The sequence below is a fragment of the Phoxinus phoxinus genome, assembly GCF_949152265.1.
Source record: "Phoxinus phoxinus genome assembly, chromosome: 5".
Lineage (NCBI taxonomy): Eukaryota > Metazoa > Chordata > Actinopteri > Cypriniformes > Leuciscidae > Phoxinus > Phoxinus phoxinus.
The window spans coordinates 10,834,617-10,852,791 of NC_136880.1; the positions used below are offsets into that span (position 1 = coordinate 10,834,617).

General features: G+C 37.8%; 1 protein-coding gene across 3 annotated transcripts; it reads right to left on the minus strand.

The window, feature by feature from the left end:
• Nucleotides 1-5,009: 5,009 nt before the first annotated feature.
• On the minus strand, nt 5,010-13,657 carry LOC306998896 (uncharacterized protein). 3 transcript variants are annotated; one of them, XM_079613298.1, is made up of 14 exons: nt 11,203-13,657; nt 11,042-11,113; nt 10,840-10,920; nt 10,662-10,757; nt 10,238-10,558; nt 9,732-10,017; nt 9,584-9,607; nt 9,292-9,501; nt 9,124-9,215; nt 8,882-8,998; nt 8,662-8,777; nt 8,497-8,569; nt 5,335-5,523; nt 5,010-5,084 (listed from the first exon to the last, which is right to left on the minus strand). In XM_079613298.1, the coding sequence occupies exons 7-11, from the start codon at nt 9,594-9,596 to the stop codon at nt 8,730-8,732; spliced, it is 480 nt and encodes a 159-aa protein (XP_079469424.1). In that variant the 5' UTR covers nt 9,597-9,607; nt 9,732-10,017; nt 10,238-10,558; nt 10,662-10,757; nt 10,840-10,920; nt 11,042-11,113; nt 11,203-13,657; the 3' UTR covers nt 5,010-5,084; nt 5,335-5,523; nt 8,497-8,569; nt 8,662-8,729. The 3 variants fall into 3 exon arrangements, with proteins under 3 accessions (XP_079469424.1, XP_079469423.1, XP_079469422.1); XM_079613297.1 differs by having other exon boundaries at nt 8,497-8,572; XM_079613296.1 differs by having other exon boundaries at nt 8,497-8,578.
• Nucleotides 13,658-18,175: the final 4,518 nt, after the last annotated feature.

Here is an 18,175-nt window from a genome sequence, read left to right on the forward strand (position 1 = left end):
GAGTATACTTTTTGAAAGTGTCAACATTAGAATTTTCATCGGAAAATGTCATCTGAACAAGTAAGTAACATTCACTTTTGTTCTGACCAAATTCGGGGGGTGGGGGGAAGCATTGCAGTAGGCTATCATGCTGATTAAATCTAACGATTGCTTATATCACGTCAAAACGTGAAAAATATATATTTTTTTAAGTCTTTGGGTTTTACAACTGGTGAATCTCCAGTTGTCACTGGTGATTGTCGCTTTAAACTTTCGGGATCCGCCATACCAAGTGGTAAGCTAAACCTCCACCTCCATCATCCACACACGCTAGCCGGGGACTCCTTCTCTATGTGTACAGAAGTGACGTAATGACGCAAAGACATGCTCGAAATTCCCGCGGAAATCCACCAGTACCACTGGAATTAAAATCATTATTACAAGCTTACCGTTTTGAATCGAGGTAAGGTAAGCAGATCGTTTTGAACACTGGCTGGTTACGTTTTTTTTCAAAAATGTCTTTTTTGATATTTTTAAACCCCAAAAAGTGCCGGACTGCAGCTTTAACCAAGGTCCTTCCAGCAAGCGGTGCTCCTAGATGTAATCCTTTATCTATTTGTTTAACATATTAAGGCATGTTCATTCATGATTATTTTGGCCTGTGCATTCAAGTTCTCCTGGGAAGTTTGTATTTACAAGTTGGGAAGTTGTGTTAACGACGGTAGTGTGTGTCACTACCGTCAGAGTAAGATGGCGGTGTAATGTACATATTATAATGCTATCATATTTAGTGCAGGCAATAAGCTTACTTCGCTGTGAGTAGAAAAGACAATATCACTGCTAGATACCAATCCCCCGGATTCACATTAAAGGCTTAATCCTAGTCCCAGATTAAAATGAATGTTTGAGCTGTTTTAACATTTAAAAATATGTCAGTGCAAGTTTATTACAATGTCAGTGCCATTGTTTTGTCTCAAGATGCACACCAGTAATGTTTTTCTCAAAGGTATATTAAGATACTTAAAGCAGCCCTCAGTAAGATCTGGATTTCTTTGTTGTATCCCATAGACAGTGTTGTATCCTCGCGTTTTCCTCGGAGGTTTCTCTCTAGAGCTCCCCCCGCAGCTTCGGAATATATATTTGACAACAACTGTTAAAAACTCGCTGGCTATTCTCAGGCACTAGAGGCTTAGTAGATCAACGACATCAAAGCAGATGGGAAACTCTTTGCAACGTCGTCTTCATTCGGGTTCCAACAGCGTGAGGGAGCGCAATAATGACAGCATTATAGCAGATTTCTTTTTGCAGTAAAGCAATTCTTTACCTCGCGAGACTTGGGATCCAGTGTTGTAATGTAACGGAGTACAAATACTTCGTTACTGTACTTAAGTAGAAATTTCACGTATCTGTACTTTACTTCGCTATTTAAATTTATGTCAACTTTTACTTTTACTTCACTACATTTCCTAGATAAAATGTATACTTTTACTCCGCTACATTTCCACTAAGCATCTTCGTTACTCGTTACTACAAAATAAAATCAAAAGAAATGTGGGTTTGAGGTTTGGCGAATCACTGCTCCTAGATTGCATGACGCACGCTCTATTTCAGCGTAAAGCTTGTTTGTTGCCATGGAGGAGGATGCACAACTGAACCCGTGGAAGCGCGAGCGAATCCCAAACGCGACGCTTTACGAGATAAGATGCAAGTGGCTAAACTAAACCGCTGATTTACGATAGAAGTTTTAAACGACCGACATAAATAATCAGTTTGCAAAGCTCATATTCGGTAAGGGGAGATTTACAGTTAAAGATAAAGAGACTGAGGGAAGAAGAACGAGAGATGGAGATGAGAAAGGAGAGCAATAGCCTTTTGCATACTGTGCCCAGAATGAGAATAACTTTATTACAATGGATTCCTATTTAACACAGATATACATATGTTTTTTGCCAATGACAGTGGAAAAATAATATGCCCCCGAACGCCCTAGCAAGATCACTTTTGGGACCTCTGTATTTATAAAACCCTGTGTACGGCTATTGCACTGAATATAAAATTATATTTTTGAAAAATACAATGAATTATAAGGCTGTACAGAACAGTGCACTATTGCAGACTGATTTTTTCTTAGTAGAGCAGCTAACTTAAAGTAGGCCTACATGCAGTGCGAGATAAACGATAACACAAGTACAGTAGGCTACAGGCTACAAAACACAAACAACAGCAGGTTGTACCAGTTAATAGTATGCCTAGTATAAGAAATCCACAATAAAGTTCACAATCAAAGTTAACCGCTTGCTTAAAAAAAAAAAAAACTTTTTACTTTTACTTAAAATACTTAAGTACATTAAATATCAGAAAATTACTTTTCATACTTAAGTACAGTATAAATCAGATACTTTAAGACTTTTACTTAAGTAATATTCTAAAAGGTAACTTTTACTTCTACCAAAGTCTTTTTCTAGTACCATACTTGTACTTTTACTCAAGTAATATAACCATTCCAGTGACTCCGAAGTTGATCAGTTAAGGTAAAAAAGTTATTTAGTTCACCTTTAAATGTCTGAATTACCCGATTTCTGGTATCCGATTTCCAAATTGTTTAAAAAACTCTTCTTTCTTATTTTGATCACATTCTTGTAGGGCTGTGTAAAAATATATACATTTCTTGATTCTAATAGATTCTCATTTTTAAGCTAATATCAATTCCTAAATCACAAGAACAAATCATTTTAGTTTGTCATTTTTTTATATGAAACAAAGTCTCAGATTTCAAATTCTGTACATTTTATTATGAAATTCAAACAACAAATATCGCCTTTTTTATGAGGCGTGGCATATCAATGTAGCACCTAAGATCAAGCAAAGCTGCAGCAGGGAGTGAATGTGAATGCCTAAGCGCTTTTCTCTAATGCTTTAATACTACTTACAATGTGAAATAATCATGACAGAACATGTTAAACTTATAAAGATATGTTAAAAAGCAGTACAATTCAGCCAAAATATTTATCCTGTCTAATGTAATTGCTCAATCAGTGTTTAGAAAAATGTCTATAAATGCCTCATTCATTTTTTAAATAGCAATGTCTTTTTTGTTAAACAAATGCTTTTCAATATTCGCTATTGCTTCAATGCACATGAACAAGCGCACCGTTATTTGTTGCTTAGTGACGTGTGTGTTCAAGTAAGCCAGAAATAAAATGAGCAAACATAGTAACACACCAAATTGGCAAGTGATTTTACAGCGTTACCCACCAAAGTTCATTTTTACCCGCATTTGGCGGGAGTTAATTTCAAACCCTGGTTACAAAATGGGGGTGGCAGATGGATGATTTATTTGATGTTTTTAGGTGATAATTTAGGTGATGTTACAGCTCTACAGTGCAACGACTACTGTAACAACTGCTTGACACAGAAACAAAAATAAGAATTTACACAACAAATGGCACAAAATGCTGTGATATGGGCATTAGTCATTTTAAAAGGATTGCAAGAATCTTATCGCCTTCATCTTCTCTCTGAGCTCGTAGTCAACTATCTCTTCAATGTTTGGTGCAGGAGGCTTAAAGCGGCACTCGGTAACTCTAGCCACCGCTTTGCTGATTTTCTCAACGAGCTCCCCGTACAGCTGCGGTGCGTATATTTTTCACATCACTGTCGTAAAGTCACTTGCGTTGCGCCAGCGCACTCCTCCCCCTTTCTACCGCTGCTCATGTGCTTTTGTTATGGTCGGAGCCGGTGTGGTGAACAAATGAGTCCCAGACGCACCAACTTTATCGTGTGGAGCTATGTCTACCGAGGTGGGTAATACATCATACACAGTATTGAAGGGGGCGGTCAAAATCCCTTGTCTCTTCAGTCAGTTATATATATATTTCATTCCATATCCTTTTGAATGCTTACATTACTTTTATACAAATCAATAATCAAATATATATATGCATTATCACATAATCATTTCTATATTCTTTTGTGCTTGTGAAATTATATATTTTCTCTAGAGAGCAATGCCATTTCTCTGCCTTTCTTCCTGAGGAGCTATGTTTTGGCTAACTGATAATACGAAGCTCAAGCACTCTTCGGCCTTGGCGATGTTATTTGGTGGTGTTATGTGTGTGTGTTTGACTTTCTACGTAGGCATTTGGGACCCAATGCTCAGCCTCATCGACGCTCTCCTCTAACCTGCGAGGTTAACGCTGACCTAAATCTAAGGATTGGCGACAGCTATCCTGACTAATGGCGATAGGCACCTTTTATCTGCTCACATGTGTGAAATTGTTTATGGTCTTATATTCTCTTAACCAATCAGATGTATGATGATGCGATGCTTGCCCTTGCAAAATGGTATAATTGGTGTATTATTTTGTGTAAGGTAGAGTTGGCTTGCGACCTCCTCGTGAGACTTTGACGCTCGCTCTACCAATGAAACTGCAAACTATTCTTCAGTAAATTTTTATCTTTTTGATTGAACCTCACGACTCCTGGTCATCTTTTCTACATATCTGGTCTCGGGTCTTATAACTGTTAACCCCTAACAGTATCATTTAACATTGACATGTACATTTTGTATTCTGTAATCAACCATAAGCCGTAACGGGATGGGCGGATGAATCTAGCAAACATTACTGCTTATTCTTATATTAGTTATAGCTTAATATACACCTAAATGGAACTGCGATAAAGTTTAGCTTATCATTGTACAGACTAAGCACACGTTGCAGTTTTTTATAATGTAGACGGGATACATTATTGGTTCCAATCACTGTTTTACATATTATTGAACAATTATAGATCATAACGGAGTCGACCAAAGTATATACAATTTACACACATTCATTTTCCTTGACAACAACATCAAACGTTAGCTTAATAAATTTGCTCCTGATGGTAGAATACACGATATTCTGACAATGTTTCATCTAATGATATTACAGGAATCAACTTCGGCCTCGTCCAAATTCACCCCTCAGGCAACAGGAACTACAAGGGCTAAAGCTAAACCTCCAAGGGCTAGGGCTAAAGCTAAACCTCCAAGGGCTAGGGCACCGAGGAGGGGCACAAGACCCAAGGACCTCGAACCTGATGTCCAGAGCAGGCTGCGGGAACTGCAGGAGAAACGAACATACGAGACAAAGGTGTGTTTATGATCAGACAACATAAATTTTACTGTTAGTTTTTGTCAAAAGATATATGCATCTAATTAAATAAATAATGTGTTGTAGGAGAAAATTAATTTTCTGGAGCCTGGCCAGAAGGACGTACTTCTTGAGAAAGTACTCACTAGACTACCAGGGTTGATGTTTGACATCTTGTCACTAATGGAGGTAGCCCAGCAACCAGACCCCTGATACTCACCCAGAAGAACATCACTGGTGCGTTTGTGGCCATTGTCGGGATATGGCAACAGACATCGAGAAGGTCTGCTGTTTGATTGTGCATATTGTAATCAATTGCAGCCAGCAGTGTCCTGGTCTTGTAGACACTTCGATGCATAGAGCAGAATATGATTTTGGAAACACTCCAAATGACACTCCAGACGTAGTCCTGTGAGTGTGTTTGGAGCAGAATAATTGAAGTTATAATATCTCAACTGTTAAAGGATTAGTTCACTTTTTAAAAAACTTTTGCTGATAATTTACTCACCCCCATGTCATCCAAGATGCCCATGTCTTTCTTTATTCAGTCGAAAAGAAATTAAGGTTTTTGATGAAAACATTCTAGGATTTTTCTCCATGCAATGTAATGTATTGGGTACCAAACGGTTCAAGGTCAAAATGACAGTTTTAGTGCAGCTTCAAATGGGTTTAAACGACACCAGACGACGCATAAGGGTCTTATCTTGCGAAACGATCGCTCATTTCAAAAATAAATAAAAAAGTTTAAGTTTTATAAGCACAAATGCTCGCCTTGCTCCGTTGTGTGATGCACGTTTATAACGTCACGTAATACGCAAAGGTCACGGTTGACGTAGCCGGAAGTAACGGTACAGTGTTTACCAATGTGAGGAAGGAGGAACATATACAAATATTCAAATGTCTTTTTGTCAGTTTATTTTTTTAAATGCCCATTTCGTGTGCGTATCCTGGGTGTATTAATATTATAAAGGCTAAAATAACTTTTTCGTCAGGACCGAAATTTGTAACTTTTCATAGATTTCCTATACACAATCCTGAGCGATTGAAACTGTGGCTGCTCGCGCTGCACTTGGATATCAACACACCTGCTCATGCTATAATAAGTAATAGAGTGTGCAGTGATCACTTTTTCAACGATGATTTCAAACCCTCCCAGCAAGGAGATCGCCGTTATCTGACATGGGGGTGAGTAAATTATCAGCAAAAGTTTTTAAAAAAGTGAACTAATCCTTTAAAGTTACACATATAGTTATTATATGCATTAATTTGTACAGAAATATTCTTAAATGTAACAGTTAAGTTACCTGTTTGCCTGTATAGGTAGCCTATTTTTGAACACTTCTTCATTGAACAGAGTAAAAATAATCAAAAAGTAACTCGATCCTCGTTGTTCAATAAAATCCGGCTACGTCAACCGTGACCTTTTGCACGTAATTGCGTATTACGTGACGTTACAAACGTGCATTACACAACAGAGCAAGGCGAGCATTTGTGCTTATAAAACTTAAACTTTTTTATTTATTTTTGAAATGAGCGATCGTTTCGCAAGATAAGACCCTTATGCATCGTCTGGTGTCGTTTAAACCCATTTGAAGCTGCACTGAAACTGTCATTTTGACCTTGAACCGTTTGGTACCCAATACATTACATTGCATGGAGAAAAATCCTAGAATGTTTTCATCAAAAACCTTAATTTCTTTTCGACTGAAGAAAGAAAGACATGGACATCTTGGATGACATGGGGGTGAGTAAATTATCAGCAAAAGTTTTTTAAAAAGTGAACTAATCCTTTAATGTGCATACAGGGAGTGCAGAATTATTAGGCAAGTTGTATTTTTGAGGATTAATTTTATTATTGAACAACAACCATGTTCTCAATGAACCCAAAAAACTCAATATCAAAGCTGAATATTTTTGGAAGTAGTTTTTAGTTTTAGCTATTATAGGGGGATATCTGTGTGTGCAGGTGACTATTACTGTGCATAATTATTAGGCAACTTAACAAAAAACTAATAAATACCCATTTAAAATATTTATTTTTACCAGTGAAACCAATATAACATCTCAACATTCACAAATATACATTTCTGACATTCAAAAACAAATCAGTGACCAATATAGCCACCTTTCTTTGCAAGGACACTCAAAAGCCTGCCATCCATGGATTCTGTCAGTGTTTTGATCTGTTCACCATCAACATTGCGTGCAGCAGCAACCACAGCCTCCCAGACACTGCTCAGAGAGGTGTACTGTTTTCCCTCCTTGTAAATCGCACATTTGATGATGGACCACAGGTTCTCAATGGGGTTCAGATCAGGTGAACAAGGAGGCCATATCATTAGATTTTCTTCTTTTATACCCTTTCTTGCCAGCCACGCTGTGGAGTACTTGGACGCGTGTGATGGAGCATTGTCCTGCATGAAAATCATGTTTTTCTTGAAGGATGCGGACTTCTTCCTGTACCACTGCTTGAAGAAGGTGTCTTCCAGAAACTGGCAGTAGGACTGGGAGTTGAGCTTGACTCCATCCTCAACCCGAAAAGGCCCCACAAGCTCATCTTTGATGATACCAGCCCAAACCAGTACTCCACCTCCACCTTGCTGGCGTCTGAGTCGGACTGGAACTCCCTGCCCTTTACCAATCGAGCCACGGGCCCATCCATCTGGCCCATCAAGACTCACTCTCATTTCATCAGTCCATAAAACCTTAGAAAAATCAGTCTTGAGATATTTCTTGGCCCAGTCTTGACGTTTCAGCTTGTGTGTCTTGTTCAGTGGTGGTCGACTTTCTGCCTTTCTTACCTTGGCCATTTCTCTGAGTGTTGCACACCTTGTGCTTTTGGGCACTCCAGTGATGTTGCAGCTCTGAAATATGGCCAAACTGGTGGCAAGTGGCATCTTGGCAGCTGCACGCTTGACTTTTCTCAGTTCACGGGCAGTTATTTTGCGCCTTGGTTTTTCCACACGCTTCTTGCGACCTTGTTGACTATTTTGAATGAAACGCTTGATTGTTCGATGATCAGCTTCAGAAGCTTGGCAATTTTAAGACTGCATGCATCCCTCTGCAAGATATCTCACTATTTTTGACTTTTCTGAGCCTGTCAAATCCTTCTTTTGACCCATTTTGCCAAAGGAAAGGAAGTTGCCTAATAATTATGCACACCTGATATAGGGTGTTGATGTCATTAGACCACACCCCTTCTCATTACAGAGATGCACATCACCTAACATGCTTAATTGGTAGTAGGCTTTCCAGCCTATACAGCTTGGAGTAAGACAACATGCATAACGAGGATGATGTGGTCAAAATACTCATTTGCCTAATAATTCTGCACTCCCTGTAATTAAAAACATGGCGAATTCGAGTTAGAGCAGATGATTACCTGAAGTTTAGAAACCTTTTCACCTGGTTCAGCCATCTCTTATCAAATACAATTGCAGCCAGGGCCCGGTGAGCTGCTGAACCTGTAAACAAATCATATTATGATTTAAATGAGTTCAGTCATTTAGGAAGTTCATTTGTGCAGTTATATTTCTTATATGGTCACCTTGCTCGATCCAAGGCTTGTCTTGGCTGCCTTCCTCCAGTGGCTCATGCTCACAGCAACCGGTTTGCTCAAAAATGTTCGTTGCATACATGATGCATCACACCAACCCACATCAGCTGCAAGAAAAATATATGTCACCTGTACAATACATACAACTAAAAACAAATCTGCCACAAATTGTCACAAAGAGTTTTGCTTTTCACCACTACAAATACTCAACTCTCAAACATAGCTTGAATTGTTCCTCTGTGGAGGCCTGTTTGCTGCAGTACCAAAAGTGGTTGACAATGTCCCGGCTCCAGACCTGAATTGGATTCTGCCCTTTCACTGCTCCAGCCTGAACATCAATAGCATTGTCAATATACAGCTATAAACAACCTCTTATCTTACAATGATGAATTTTGGTCCATATGGCATTGTCGAGAGTACCCTGGCAGTTTAATAGTCTGTTTTAGAACATACCTTTCGAATCCTCGTACTAAGACTTTTAGCAGCATGCCAAATGTCCAGTGAATGGTGTATACCCCATGCTTTGTATCGTCCACGTTCAGGATCTGCGAATATCAAAAAACTTAGACAAAAACAATATGCAAATCAAGACTTCAAATAAAGTTCATAAGTTCTGCTTACTCAGTAATCCGGTGATCTGTGGGTGAGCATCAGTAACCACTTCTTTTATTCTGACATTTGGGAGCAGAGCATCCATGGTGCGAATTAAGCACTCCTTCTCCATGATCACGGAGTTGCGACTAGTCTCCCTTTTGTCAACTGAAACGATGTGGACAATATCTCTGGAGTCTTGCTCAATTGTTGTATATGTGCAATATTGAGCACAGTGTCCTGAGGCATAAGCACAGCTGTCAGCATATCAACTATGTCCTTAATCACACAATAAAACATAGAACATGCACTCAGAACTTACCAGGAGAGTCCATTCAGCCATCTCCTATAGCCAACAGACAATTGAATAAAAGGTGTTAAAATAAAAAATCTCAGATTGAATAGAAGTCTTAGCTAAACATACATTTATATGTAATAGATGTTGACGAAGACACAAAAGTATGCCTCACCTAGGACAACAATATGATCCTTTTGACGCATACGCTCCATGACATCTTCACTGATGTTGTCCCAGAATTCTTGGACAGGCTCTATGCAGTATGCATCTTGAATACGAAAGTAGGTTGATTCTGTAACCATCCCCATGGTCATGAACTTGAAAAGCAGAGCTACTTTTCTGTAGTTGTTGCCAGAGAGGAGTATATTTGTGGACAGCATGAAGTCACCACCCTGCATGCCAAACTTTAACGTTGGCTGTGAGTTCCACTTCCACTGGCTGTGTCCAAAGGGGCATAACTAATGCAAAGGGAGTGAAAAATAATCAAGACTAATCAACCGAATCAAACATTTATCCAACAGCTATGTGCGACCAAATGTGCCGTTTATATGCAAGCCTTTACACATTTAATGGCTACAATCAGCAGAGCCTGATATTTCACCCACCATGCCTTTAGATTTAGGTTTGAGGTTGGGATCTGATTTACATGTACATTCACACTGTCCACCACCATCTTACCCATTCCAAAACTGCTCCAGTCCCCCGAGGTTTCAGGGTCACCTGAAATGGTGGCACACCAGGACATGGAACACCAGACAGTCCGTCTGTGTTTGCACGTATTGATGGGTAGTTTCAGGTGCCGAGCGAGTTCAAGGAGATTGTCATTGTACGTAATGTTGGTGCATTTACCAACCAGGTCTTCCTCCTGTAGTCACTCTTGTTTGTTCCGGAACTGATTCTGAATCCAATTCCTCTAGAGGACTATCAGCTACTCGAAAATCAAACACAGCTTCGTCCACACTTATTTCAGGAAGCATGTCTGTGTTGGCACCAACAGTTCTGCATAACGAGAAAAAATATATATGCATTGATCACCACATAAAATTAATCAGTGCTATCGAGCAGGCCACCACTTAGTTTACAACCAAAAATGACATTTTACCTCAAATGAAGAGATGGGACAAAATCCTCATCTGAGCTGTCCCCGTCTTCCAAGGCAAAATTACTTGGGTGAGCCAAAAAATCATCCGCGACAATGCTGTAAATTAAACATGTATAAACACCTTAGAATGCTAATATAAATCAGTGGATATAAATTAAACACAACATACATTACTTACTAGGTATTCCTCAAATCATTCACCGCCTCTTCATCTGGTGAATCTTGATTTTCATCTTTACTTATATCCATGGAGTGCATGCTAAGAGCATAACAATAAATACATAAACAAGTATTGAAATGGTGAAAAGTAAATAGAAAAGAAACATATCAACCCAAAACAAATACACAATAACACAGTACGAGTTGAAAGGCAAGCTAACCTGAATTCCAAAACCTCAATATCTCCCTCTTTAGCCAGTGATTGAACACCTAGCTCTGGAGCATTCACTTCTCTGATTGAAAAGATGAACAAACCATTAATCACTCTCTGCAATATCGTCAATGTCTGAAATATTAGGGCTGTGAGAGAAAAAAAACGTACAGGTCACGATCTGAATCCTCGCCGATACTCGACACCACTGGTTGTGGTGGTCTGGACTTGCCCTTGTGTGGCGTGGACGTTGTTGCTTGCAGCTAAAAAAATTGGTACATTTTCAACACAATGTAAAACTGAACAGACATTGATGACTAGTGCTAATCCATTATGAAATCCGATGTTTGTTGTTAGTTTAGTTAGCAGACACTTAGTTTTGACCTAGGCTAAAACACGAATGCAGAGACACATCTAGGATCATAGTTATTAGCAAGCCAATGCAACAGATAGCAATGTACCGTAACGTTACTCAAAACAAACGCATTTGATCTCTAGCCAGGCAGCTATGTTACCCCTTACAGTCATGGCTTGAACACATTTATTAAGACTAACTAGAATAAGACATAAACATAAAACAAAGACGTACTTACAATTGCATTAGCATAAATGCCAGATCAGCATCTGTTTTGCAAGATTCGCTTTCCTTTAGCTCTCGCCATTCCGCAAACGCACGACAAATATTTATCCTTGTGCGGTCCCTCGCTCGGTCAACAGATTTCTTCCTCTCCCTCACCTCCGCAGAGAACCGTCTCCTTTTTCTTTGCACTGGAACTTTTGAGGAAAGATCCATCGTCGCTTGAAATTTCAGCTAGAATTGAGCATGAGGGGGGCGTGTGTGTTTATATTGAATTGCCGTAAAGCAGTTCGTGTTTCTCGCTCTTTCTCGCTCGTTCTCACTTCTCACAAGACTTCTTATTTTCAACTTACCGATGTTGCAAGGCTGGTTTTCCGCCTGGGAACGCTGGGGGAGCGGGGAATGTAACCATTCTCACCAGAACAGATTATTTAACCATCTAAATTATTTCTAAACAGATTTATTAAGTTGAAAAAGTTACCAAGTGCACCTTTAAGGTTGCACACTTGAAGAAATAGTCACTCAGAAAAGAAGTGTGGCTCGACACCACCATGGACGAGGCAGACTGCAATAATTCGTCCGACTTGCTTGTACATACCGTCGTACAAAGCTGCAACACAAATAGACAAACACAGTGGCGTCATGCCCATTCAAAGTGAGGGGGCACGTGCCCCCTCAGATTTTTCCTCCCTGATATTTTTTTTGTCACAACTTTATTCCTATTATGCTCCATAATACACCAGAGTCAGCCTATAACGACTCAAATGTATTCTTCTGGATGAGTAATAAATCGGTCAGCATCAGCCCGCCCCATTTTCCTAATATGGTGTCTGTGTATATCAACACTCTAGAATCTTTGCTGTGTATGTCTCGTCTCGCACGTTGAGCTGGCAATGAAGTGGTAAGTGGACAAAGCAACAAATCGGCATTGAATTAGTTATCGGATGAAAAGGTAGTGGGATTATTTGTGGTTGACCTGGAAATTTTAACTTGATCAAAAAGTTATGGATTTGATATTAGCTGCGAATTCAGAGCATTCCCACGTAGGAGGGGACGTTCTCGCGACCTTGTGCAACGTTCCCTAAAAGTTCTCTAAAAGTAACGAAAGTTCCGAACCTTTACAGAACATTAGGGACGTTCATAGAACGTCCTCTTTTGGTTATGAAAGTGCTGCAGTTCAAGGTTCCTTATATGACTTTAGGGGGACGTTCTATTTGGGGTATGTTATGGTCACATAGCAAACGTTACAAAGAGGACATTCGGGACGTTAACAGAACGTTCTCGCATGGTCCTCTGTTGGTCATATAATAACGTTCCCGTTATTACTTTAGGGGGACGTTCGATATTGGTTATTCTATGGTCACACAACAATGTTACAAAGAGGACATTCGGGACGTTAACAGAACGTTCTCGACTCGCATGGTCCTCTGTAATCATATCGCTACCAATGTGACTTTAGATGAACGTTCTAGGTCACACAACAACGTTACAAATATGACAGATTAATGAAAGCAATGTATTAAATGTAGCCTACATAGGGCTGCCTCTCACGCATTGAGCGTGAGACTCACGCAATTGGCCCTTTTCACACGCTCTCACGCCACACATCCATTTTCTCACGCATAAAAAAAATCGCGAAGCAAAGAGGACACTGACAACGACAGACAAGACAGAGCAGGTTACTTTTGATATAAAATAAATTATCAGCTCTCAGATTCTGTCAATTTTATTACGCAATTCAACCAATAGGCTAAATACCGTTTTGGCACTTGTAAATGTGAAGTGACAGAGAGATCTCTGCGCCTCAGTTCAAGCGGCACGAACAGATCAACTCTAACTCTTCTTTACTATTAGTAAATAAACCCGAACTTACCGAAATGTATAGGCCTATGTCTCGGATCAATCAGTGTGTTTCAACCGCGGTAAGAAGTCAATAAAACAGGTCGGCTAGAACAATGTCACACATAAGTTTCATTTAGCCTACATCAGGAAAGCAATTTAATGACCATTTGGCTGGAAAAATTAGCTATAGAGTTTTGTTAAATATGTCCAATATTAGGCTACATATTATATTTTTTACTTAGCCTATATCATTAAAATATTATAAAGTTGTTATTATAATAAAGAACGCATTATATTTCATTTAAGTTGTTATTTTTAACCTTTAATAAAAAATAGCCTAGGGCTCTCTATGTTTACAGCATTAGTGATGTATTTTTTAACATGTTAACTAATAATTATCAAAATGAATCGATATTGAATCAAGATGTAAAGCAATAATAAATACATTAACCTGCGAGTAATTGTAACCAACATTGTAACATGTTAGTAAACCTAATCAAAATAAGTTACCAAATGTTTTGACAATCACAACTTATTGTGATGCAAGTTTTTCTCTCTCACAGAGATCACATTGAGATCACGTTTAATGGAGCACAAAAAAATAAATAGAGTAGGCTAATTTGTTTGCATCTACATCTGTCTGCATGGACTTGCTTACTCCTATTATCAACGCGGCCACGACATTGGAAAGCCATTACAAGTATGAAAACAATACAATGTCATAGATCAAGGCAACGTGAAAATAAGCGATGCATATGATGCAGTTCAATTTTTCACCACAGATTTACATTGGAAAATTGTGGAGTTTTGTGGAGCTCTGACACTGTCTCCTAGCCTACTGCTGAAACCGCATGCTAAATTTGAATATATCAAGCGCACTTTACGACTTAGTCTAAAAATACTTACCAACATTGCTGCAGAATGGTAAACACATTTACCATTTATTATTTTCTATATGTCTATATACATTTCTATATAAATATTCAAAATGAATATTTTGGCGAGGCACTGCCACACCCGCGGCTGACTCAGAAGGAAGAGCTGCAGCCCCATTCAACTGTGAGCCACTGCTGCTGGTGCTGTCTATTCCATTATCTGTCCTTTATGTGTGGAGTGGGGAGCGCGCTTACTGCAGGGCATGGAAGCGCCCGCGCAATCACTTGCATTTTTTCCTGTCAACAGTGTAAACAACTTAAATACTCCATAATTTCTGGTCATACAGATAAGAATCACATTATTCAAGGCTTTTATTTGTGTAAACTGACAATATCAAGAAAACGTTGTGCTTTTGCAAAATAAACCACCACAAAGGACTGTTTTAAAGCTGACAAGCTGATATGAATATGAAGATTGAAGATTGTTGTATTGAATGTATTTTCTAAAAGATGAATATGACATTTCTTAAATTAAAAAATAAGCACTTCAATGTTGTATACAACAAGTTTTGTTCTGTTAGATGTGTTTTGACTGTTTCTTGTATTTTGTATAATTATATGAAGATATATTAACCAAAAAATATATATAGGCTATATAAATATAAACAAAAAACAAACCCCCAAAAATTATATATATATATATATATGTTTTTTTTTTTTAAAGAAGAAATCCCGCTTGATATTCATAATTTCAGGAAAGCAGCAGCTAGATAAAGTGGACAAAGTTAATGGCGATTTCAAATTGTCAAGTCAATAGCTATGTGATGACCACAAAGATCACAACACTGAACTTCATTCTGGGGGAAGACATTTTTTTTACAATCGAAGAAAAAATCAATTGGATGAGTCACATCTGAGAAGAAGAAACAGGTAAGACATTTATACATTAGGCTACAACAATTATACATTACAATAATGAACGGTTTTTCATGAGAAATGTTAGGTAGCGTATAATAGCCTATAACGAATAAAATACGAAAATTTTACAACCGTGAATTATGACTTATTGGGTCTATTTGCACTTCAACATTTTTAAATACATTTAAAAAAAATATTACTAAATTTTAATTATTATAATATACATTCTTTATTAGTAAATAATACTAAATTATGCTCACAACAATTATTTATTTGAACACAATACTTTCAATATAACGCAAAGTTATGGTGATATAAGGTCCATGTTTTAGGCTAATTAAAATAATAATATTATAGGCTATAGGTCAAGCCTACACGCACACACGAAGATATACCCAAGTTGCATTAATTAATTAGTTAGCCTAATTATTGGGTGCGGAACCCAGTTTTTTTGTTTTCATTTATATTATATTATAATATAACGTAATTATTAGCCTAGTATTATAACGCAATATATCATTATTAATACACATTAAAAAATGTAAATAAAATAAAAAACGTTTAACACCTATGTCACAAATTCTAAATCTGGCAGCGGGCATATATAAGCTGGGGTCAGTGACCATCGCGCTCACACAGCCCAACTCTTTGACTCGACTCGACATACCTAACTCACCTGTAGTGGACATCCCAACTGGACATCCCAACTGTCAGTTTCTCTGTCTACATATTTTATAAGGACAGTAGCCTTTGAGCGAAATTTTCTCATGGTAAAACGTCCGTTTCCACAAGAAATGTAATAAATTGTCATAAAATTGACGGACTGACTTTTCCAGTAGTAAATGTACAACATTATGTACAACATTTACTCACGCAAACTGCTTTTCCGTCTTTTTCTTTAACTTTATACCACTCGTCTGCACTGTTAAACGCCGTTAGGCTATAATTGTCGTTAAATACCGTTATGTTTACGTGACGTCATTTGGTCTAAAGGAGTACGCCTATCTATCCTTTTCAGATAAGCTGAATAGATAAGCTTATTTTTTTTAGGGTTAAGTCTGTCATGTTAAAATTAGCTGCTTTAAAATAAATTATGAATGCAATTATTATCTATATTGTAAGTTTATTTGAAAATCAACGCGCCTTCTCACAGGCTTGGCTGTGAGCGCGCGCGCCCCTCAGCCTCCGCACGAGCGCGAGACCCCATTTCGCGTGGACGTGTGAACAGAAAACACTAAATGACATATAAAATATGTAGACATGATAATAATAATAATAACAGTAATAATAAGATGGAATTATAAGGACAGTAGCTTTTGAGCGAAGTTTCCTCATGAAAACGGCCGTTTTCACAATTAATGTAATAAATTGTCATAAAATTGACCGACTGTCTTTTCCAGTAGTAAATTTACCACATTGCTTATGTGCTTTTTCGTCTTTTTCTTTAACTTTATAGCACTACCACTCGTCCGCACTGTTAAACGCCATATGCTATAATTGTCATTAAATGCCGTTATGTCTACGTGACGTAATTTTGCCTAAAGGAGTAGTCTATCCTTTTCAGATAAGCTTAATTTTTTAGGGTTATGTCTGCCATGTTAACATTAGCTACTTTAAAATAAATTATGAAGGCAGTTATTATAAATATTGTATACTTTATTTTAATATTAACGTGCCTTCTCACAGGCTTGGCTGTGAGCGCGCGCGCGCCCCTCAGCCTCCGCAACAGCCAGCTCCCAGTTTGCGCTTATATTTTCAAAACGAGCCTACAATAGCTATTAGCAGAAACAAGCCTTATTGGTGATAATAAAGGTCCATGTTTAATAATGTTCATGAAATTACATTTTTATTCACATTTTTATTTTTATCACTCAATAACAGTGACTTGCTGCCACCTACTGGCGGTTTTAATTTAACATTTAAAGTATCTTTTCATGTTTTAAACCATTTCAAATATCATTATTCAACGTTTTATGTTTAAAACATCAAAACATTATTTATGTCTTTGTAAAAGCGTCTAAAAGCCATTTCAAACGCAGCTTCTGTTTCCTCTCCATTGCAAAGATTTTGTTGATACTTATTTAATTTGATTGGTAACAGCCATGTGTCTTATTATTATAATTTAATTGGAATAAATGTATGAAATTGACACAAAAGATGATGCATGCAAATAATTAGGTTTACATTAAATTCATAAAGGTAAAAATGCCAATAAAAGGTAAAAAAAATCAATTTAAACTTATTGGAAAAAATATTTTTTTTTCTGTAAAATATTCATTATTTCTGTAACTGCTGTGAACTGACCACCACACAGAATATGACGAATACTAAAAACACAGCAGTCCTAAACCTGCCAAGGTAACAATAACACACTCAGCAAAATATTGTCTAATTATTGTTATCGATAAAATCCCAGAAAATATAGATCATTTTTTGTCAATATCGCACTCCAATGAAGAATATTTTGGTCAATTTAGCCAGCTTTTTCATTGAACCAGAGAGAAACTTTGAGAGGAAGGATATGGCACTGTCTCTCCATACACTTATAATAGTAGTTAGGCTTTCCTCTGTGTACACATATCCTTGCAAGTACAACTTTGCCTGTATTATTGGTGTCCCCTTTAAAAATGGCTTTTTGAAAAGTTTATTGTCCCCCCCCAAACACACACACATTTAGATGAAATTTACGCCCCTGGTTGTTATACAGATCGCTATGACCGTGATGTAGGCTTAGAGTGCACAAAAGTGTAGCAGTCAGCCTCTCTCTCATGTGCTCATAACTTCCGTTATTATTATCAGGTAACTTTACTTGCTCATGATTCGCAAGTAGCAACTTACAAATGAGGCACTACTTGCCATAATACAACAGTAACTATATGACCACTAACACATGTTGAAATGAGCAGAACACTGAATTCTATTTGGTACCTAC